Genomic DNA, 7,961 nt, shown 5'->3' on the forward strand with positions numbered 1-7,961 from the left:
TCCACACCTGTCATTAGCAAACTCATACAAAAAAGTTGTTCTCTTATGAGTAATATATAGTATGCAGAATTGGAAAAGAAGATGCATTGTATATATGAAGAGAAGCAAGTACCCTTTTAAGTTGAGCCCTTTTTACATTGGGCTGTTAGGATCTTCCATTCCCTGACTCTGCTTGCCATTGTGGGTACTTTTGTATTCTTACTAGTCCACCTGAGCCTCAAGAGCATCCATATCTACTGTAGACAATGTCCGACTCCACTCCTTTTCTCTTGTAAGATTTTAGAGTTCTGATTTTGAGTTGCATCCCCCAATTCCTGTGTACCTAAAGTGTTCTTGACTCTAAAGGTTTCTGAGAGTTTCATTAGAAACAGTAGAGTCACTATCTGCCGTTTGGTTTCCTCATTCTTCCAGTCTCAGTTCTAACTGTACTCTTAATCACTGGTTTACCACTGTACTTTAAAACTTTTAAGTTCCCTAAGTGATTTTAATGCATAGCCAGGATTGAAAACCACTGCTCTAGGGTTTGTTTATTCCTAAAATTGGAATTAGGGATCAGAGGGCACATTCATCTTCAAATTTATCAGATAATGCAGAATTGTTTTCCAAAATGACTTTAACAGTTTACCATTTTTTAAAGGCCTGATTATAAAAACTATATTCCTGCTTAGTGTAAGAAATTTTGAAATGTATGAAGAGACAAATGTTCCTCTACCCAGATCTTTTGCCATAGGAGAGAACTTTTGTTAATTTTTGGATGTGTGTGTGTATATATATATATATATATATATATATATATATATATATATATATATATATATGGATACATATATGAATATGTATTTTTTTCTTTTGAGCAATGTTAACATTTATTTCCAGTATCGCTAATAGAAGTTAGATTGCTTATTGGCTATAGGTAAAAGAAAGCCTAGCTCAGATGTGCTTAAACTTAATAAAGGGAGGAGTATGTGTTGGCTAATTGTTCTGGTTAGACTTCTTAGTTTAAGCAATAGAACTTGATTCTGATTGATTTAAGGATATTACACATTTGTTGAAATGACATTAGATAGCTCAGAGCCTAGGTAGATAGAACCAGAGCAAAGAATAAATTAGGCCACAGACACAGTCCAATAGGAAAACGTCTGTTCCTGGCCTTGGGCACAGGATGATGTGACTGTTATGGAAACTGCTGCTTCTGGGGACTGGCTGTTTCTTGCACACACGTTTAAGATGTCCGTTTGCAATAGTATTATTCAGATGTAATCCCAGCAATATTTTCTGTGTTGCTGCAAGATGCTTATGAGATATAGAGAATCTTCTTTTTATGTCAAGGAAAGAGACATGGCAAAATATAGTTTTATTAGAATTTCCAACAGATATACAACAGATTTTTTTTAAAATTCTTCATTCTAGGTCTGGATAAAATTGAATTCTTACAGAGTCATGAAAACCAAGAGATCTACCAGAAGGCCTTTGATCTTATTGAGCATTACTTTGGGACCGAGGATGAAGACAGCAGCATTGCACCCCAGGTTGACCTTAGCCAGCAGCAGTACATCTTCCAGCAGTGTGAGGCGCCTATGGAAGGTTTCCAGCTTTGAAGCAATACTCTGCTTTCATGTCCCCGTGTCAGACCAGGCTACCCAGTCAAGTCCTCTTGTGGAGCCCACAGTCCTCATGGAGCTAACTTCTCAAATGTTTTCCATAATACTGTTTGCGCTCATTTGCTTGCCTTGCGCACCTGCTCTCACACACATCTGGAAAACCTCTGGCTCTCTGTGGTGGGATACCCTTCTAATAAAAGGGTAACCAGAACGGCCCGCTCTCTTATGGAAAACCCTAGGCTTTGGAGATCCGCACTTATATATTATAGAGTCATGGGAATATACACATAATAATGTGGCTCCCTTTTTTTGGGGGGGGGGGAAGAGGACTCCTCATTCCCTTTAATGTGGGAAAAAATACATTAAAAGATGAGACTAAACCTTTATCTTGAATTTCACACAACTACTTGCAACAAGGGAGATGTTTAGACCTGTTGTGTACTTCAGAGTACTTTTCATGAGTTCTTCCACAGTGAACCCTTGGATTACCCGGTGGCTTTTTCTAGCCAAATTTGCATTAATCCTTACTGAGATTGGATGGTTTTCTTTCCTCTGTTGGCGCCATTCTCCACAGGTATTCAACCATCCGCTCCCTCACCTTCAGCCTTCAGTGAATGTGCTTTCTAGTTGTCAGGAATGCTGAAGAATTAACACTTTGACTCTTAAATGTGATACTGGTTTGAAGATTCCCTTAGAGCAAAAAGGAGAGGGGCACATATTAATTTGTATGGCTATTGCTTCTCTTTGGTCTTATGTGTCTTAGGATTTGGAAGTGGTTCAATTCTAATGCTGGTATGAAGATTTAGAATCCTTAGTGATCGAAACCGTATCCTGTAATTCAATAAACAAGTTAAAAACAAATAGAAAAAAAAAAGCCCTCTGATTTTCCCAAACTTAACCAGTGTGACTAGAGGCTGTGTTTCTGCATTAAAACAAATGTTTCAGGCTTTGTGGTCCTGATCAAGATCCTCATTAAATTGGAGTTCACCCTAGGTGCTTTTCCCCTCTGTGACTGGCAAGTAACACATGCTTTTAAAGGTTACTTAGGGAATTCTTTTTTTTTTTTTTTCCCCTTAGTTGGGTGCAGCTGGATTCTAATGTATTCATGCTGCACATAAGTAGCATCCTTATCTCAAATAACCATCTTCTGGACATGACCTGTTTAACCCAAATAAGGGCAGTGATCTTTTTCTTATAACCTCATTGTTCCCTAATCATTTCATTTCATCTCCTACTAGTACTACCCAGTCAAGTCCCCTCCATAAAATAAAAACAGTTCTACCTTCTGGCTCATTTAATGATGACTGCAATCTCTACCTGCAAATGGCGCTTCCAGTACTGTCTTCAGTGATCCACATTTGTGCTCAGACTGGAATGAAAAAAATAAGCTTAATTGCCAAGAGAACTGCAACTGAGTTCAATACGACTTCTTGGTGCTAGTTGACCATCTTGACTCAATGTTGGGATATACTATCAGAGATTTTTTGTTGATGTGCTGTTCAAAATGAATTCTGAAGGAAAAGTTGCTCACTTTTTCAGAGAATATCCTTTTATTAAACCTCTTTAATTTTGTCCTCTTCTAGAATTCATTATAACCCCAAAGCGTAACTATCTGGAAGTTTCCCTGACAAGCTGTTATATCTCTGGTAAATCCTGCTGAACTTTAGGGACATTCAGAGCTTTCATACCTCATCATGTTATTTAAGCAGCCAACTTATGTGATCTGATTTAAACTTTAAAAAATCCACTTCATTCAAAGTAGAAAGATACAAAGACAGAGGACATTTATCAGCCAAGCGTGTGATGCATTTTTTGCATCTAGTCTGTAACTGTGTCTGTGCTCTGGATGGATACCGTCTGATGTCTGTCTGTCATTGATGGAGCAGCCACCGCAAAACTAGTCAACTCCCATCTATAACTGTTACTTTTTCTAGTGCTGCTTTGTGCTGAAAGAACATTTTAGTTTACTGCACTTGACCTGTAAAAGACTTTGATTCTTTGTAATTTTAGGGACAAATTAGGTGGTTAATTTAAAGAAAAACTTTCAGTGTTGCCTTTACATCACATTAAAATATAACTTCTTTCCGAAGGGTAATAGAAACACTGATTCATAGTAAAAATCTTGTTTTTAGCTTTGACTTTTTCGTGGCTGAGTTTTTTTAAATTGTAAATTACTGGTAACACATCATTTCTCTAGGATGTTTTAAATCATGTACCTTCTATTGGATAATTAAAAAAATTTCAGCTCGTTTTGATAAACCAATTTGAATGGAAAAAAAAACAAAAACAAAATTATTTCCCCAAGTTAGCAAGAAGAGCATACATTGGGAATTTTTGCTACCAATTGCAGGTGTCTCAATGAATGAAAGAAACCAAGTCCATTTAACTAATGTGGTCTATTTTCTGTTTAAAACAAGAGGAATTTATCTTGCTCCTGTCCTAGAAGTTCATGAGCCATGAGATAACGAGCTAATTTTTTTTTGCAATGAATCTTTTTAAATATAAAAGTTGTAATTGATTAAAAGTTAAATCCCAGCATAACTGTTGTAACTGATAAAGCAGCCTTTTTGGTAATAGAATGACATTTAGGAGGTAGCTGTTAAGTCCTATTTTTAGTTCTCTACCTGGCAGATTGTATCAATTTACTTTGTTTATTGTATAATCTTATCACTAAGATGTTACTTATTACAAAAGCATGCTAATTTCAACACAGGAAAACTCTTCTGTAGTTTAATATACTGATGGGGGGTGGGTGGGAAGTGGCTTGATTTTACTTTCCTCTCCTTTTTTTCCTCCTCCAAACTTTCAAAGTATATTCTTTGAAATGAGAACTTTAGTGGGGAAAAAAAGCATTGATAACATTTGGGGTGTAAAGGCACTTTGCATCTGAAGGACCAGGAGGTAGATAACGGTCAGATTGAGAGACACCAAGAAAGGTAAAGATGATAGATACGAAGAATGGTGAGAATTAGGAGACAGAGTTCTCCATGGAACACTTTAATTCATGTTGTCACTAAGTAATTAGAACCCTTTTAAACTTAACTTATATCAGCTGTACTGTTTTCGAAAATTCTATTGCCCTAGGATTGTTCCTTCCATCTGCCAGATAAAGCTGAATGGGCTCTGGGTCATTTTTCATCGTTATTGTTACAGATATAAACTTTAACAGTTGTCCCATAATAAATCTGAATTATTCCAGATTGTTGCTGACTTTGCATAAGAAAAAATATGTAGTATATTTTATTAATCAAACTTTGTCAACTATCCTTTGTTGTACATGGCCACCCACGGGCAACTATGAATTTACTTCTCTAGTGCTAAATAAATACTTCAGTTATTAATACCCCAATTTGGGGTTGCATTATGAAAGAGTTTTCCTCAGGTTGAAGAATTTTTCTTTCTCACTAATGAATTTTGTGAACATTTTTATATCAATAGTCAAGTCATTATAGCTGTTTAAGGGCTTGGGGCTTTTTACATATATTAGAAATTGTGATGTCTAAGAGTGATTTTCACTAAAGAAAAGGGATCCACTTTTAGAAAGAGGTATTATTTGCTTTTCATATTTATTTACTGTGTTCTACCTCCTACATTCCAAAATTTGCTCATTTGCAGAGACAGGTATACCTGTATATGGAAGTCTCAAATCTGAATTTTTTGCCATCTGAAGTTAACAGAACCATTTTCTTCTGTTGTGAGGTGAACAGAGTAAATATATATCTACCCAGCTGGGAAATATTCTTGGCTATCTTTTTCTATCATCAAAAGTTAAAGTTACATATATATCTTTAAGAAGCTAAAGTAATTGGAGGCAGATGTAGTACTACTAGCACAGTAAGTCTGCTCTAACTTAGAGAATATTCTATAACATGCTTTATTGTCAGAAAAGGATAGGTAGTAACAATGGGTACCAGAGCATCAGAAAAATGTGTGATAAAGTAAAATAAATATCATTATATGCTGATTCTAAAAATATCAGATTGCTACTGGACATAAAATTCATCTGGAAGTTTGGGGTAAGAAGAAAGGATTAAGGGTAGATGAAGTTCCATTCTGTTTTCAGCTAGGGGTAGACAAGGAAGTCCCAATCTGTTTTCCTACAGGTCACATAAAGGCAACTAGTGTTTATTTGAACCACTGTTGTGTTCCAGGTGCCTGGCTAAGTAAGGGCTTTCACTTTTTCTCATTTAATCCTTCAGCTGCTCTTTGAGGTAGATAATTGTCATTATGTTATAGTGACAAAATCAACACTTAGGAGAATTTACTTTGCCTCAAGGTCACAGCCCTTGGACATTGTCTAAAGGTGGGGAAAAGCCCTGCAGGTTGTGTGTCTTGAGAACGCAGCAGTCACGGTGGAGGTGTTCTGTCCAAAAATTCCCAGAACAAGACACAGCAACCACAGCGGGGCCAACTCTTGATTTATTGGGCCATTCTTTCTTGTTCTTCCTTATCAGTCCCTGTGAAATGACTAAATCAGGTATGAATTGCTTTTAGGTTACATAATCTGGAGTGTAGACCCTCTCAGTCCAAACATCTTTCCCATTCTGTGGTGCTAAAATTCTGTATGACCTGACAAGTTAAAAATAATATATAAATGACTGATTTTGAGTTTAGTAGCATAATGGCTAAACTCAGAAACATGTTTCCATTCAACAAACTCAAATGTAGGAAGTACTGACAGAGAGGGAAAGGCTTTGGAACAAAGAATGCTGCCATAGAAAGCAGTGCCATCCATGGATGTGAATTTAACACAGCTTACTTCCTAAAGGAGTGTCAACACAAGGAGTGTCCAAAGTTTAAAAAAATGACCTTTTAATGTATGTTGTTGAGTATGTTTTGCTTACCTCGTCATTTTGACCACTCTATGTCCTTTTTCAAAGTGTTCTTACACTTTGATTTGGAATGGTTCTAATGATTCTTTGTACTTGAATGTGGTTGGTCAGGCCATGGATGAGTGCCTTGCACACAGTAGACATTCAATAAATATTAAATGACTGAAGGAATGTGCATCTATGTGATATTAGTAAAGGGTACTTGGTTACCAAAGAAAGCTCAAAGGAATTCCTTTATGCTGCTGTTTGAAACAAGGATTAACAACTCTTTAGTGTCTCAAAATTTAAGTGTTTTATATGTAGTTCCCTTTCAGGAGACATAATTTGATGTGAAGTTTACAAAACCAAGTGCTGTCATAACACAGGTTTGTTATATTAAAACCAAAAAATACACCTATGCCTTCTGAGAAAAGTTAATGGGTATATTTTACAGGGTAACTAATATATAATCAACCCCATGTTTATATGTACACCAGAAATAGCTCATCAGTCTCTTCTGGCATACTCTAAGAAGAAAAAAATTTTTTGCCAATTATATCCAACCAATGTGGAAGTGGTGGTTGCCTTAGGCTATTAAATAGAGATTTTTCATTTTTACACATTGTATGTATTGCTGCATGAGAATACTTTCTTTATACATTCTTCCAATTTACGTGACAAATCAGCAGAAACAGAAAGATGTATTTATTCATTCAGTGATTGCTTCTCTACCATTTTTGAGATTCCACTGACCAGGTATTTTTTCTGAAAACAAAACAAAATCTTAAAACAGTCTTAGTTCCTGCAGACTACACTATCATCCATAGTACACAACTGTAGGGTTTACAAATTTATTAAAGCTAGCTTAGATGACTGTTGCCCCTATTTATTTTGCCATTTTGAAAGTATTTTTTTAACATCTTTATTGGAGTATAATTGCTTTACAATGGTGTGTTAGTTTCTGCTTCATAACAAGGTGAATCAGTTATACATATGTTCCCATATCTCTTCCCTCTTGCGTCTCCCTCCCACCCTCCCTATCCCACCCCTCTAGGTGGTCACATAGCACGGAGCTGATCTCCCTGTGCTATGCGGCTGCTTCCCACTAGCTATGTATTTTACGTTTGGTAGTGTATATATGTCCATGCCACTCTCTCACTTTGTCACAGCTTACCCTTCCTCAAGTCCATTCTCTAGTAGGTCTGTGTCTTTATTCCCGTCTTACCCCTAGGTTCTTCATGACCTTTTTTTTAAAAAAAAAGTATTTTTCTGATTTTAAAATCAATAATGGTCATTTCTGTGATCTTGAATGTTTTTCCAAAGAATGAAATTACTCTCTAAATTCCTTTATCTATACCCACTTAACCTGAGGAAGCCAAAAGAGCCCAGTGGGTGTCCACAATATGGATCACTGCCCTATCTAAAACACTTGGCCCCAGCATTATTTATGGGTAAGGAGAAAACAGAAACCCAGAAGACCACAGTGGTGGAGAGAGATCTGGGCAGGCTGGAGTACAAATTAGCATACAAAGAGTGTAGAATCTTCCAA

The 7,961-nt window shown here is 36.4% G+C and overlaps 1 protein-coding gene across 1 annotated transcript in view; it reads left to right on the forward strand.

Annotated features, from left to right (window-relative positions):
- The window catches only part of KPNA1 (karyopherin subunit alpha 1), an 82,330-nt gene extending 75,730 nt beyond the window's left edge, over nucleotides 1–6,600 (forward strand). The window contains exon 14 of the mRNA XM_059064395.2: nucleotides 1,411–6,600. Within this exon, the coding sequence (XP_058920378.1) occupies nucleotides 1,411–1,598 (188 nt within the window). The 3' untranslated portion in view covers nucleotides 1,599–6,600. The remainder of the gene's footprint in view (nucleotides 1–1,410) is intronic.
- Nucleotides 6,601–7,961: the final 1,361 nt, after the last annotated feature.

This window comes from Kogia breviceps, chromosome 5 (genome assembly GCF_026419965.1).
Source record: "Kogia breviceps isolate mKogBre1 chromosome 5, mKogBre1 haplotype 1, whole genome shotgun sequence".
In the NCBI taxonomy this organism is placed as follows: Eukaryota; Metazoa; Chordata; class Mammalia; order Artiodactyla; family Physeteridae; genus Kogia; species Kogia breviceps.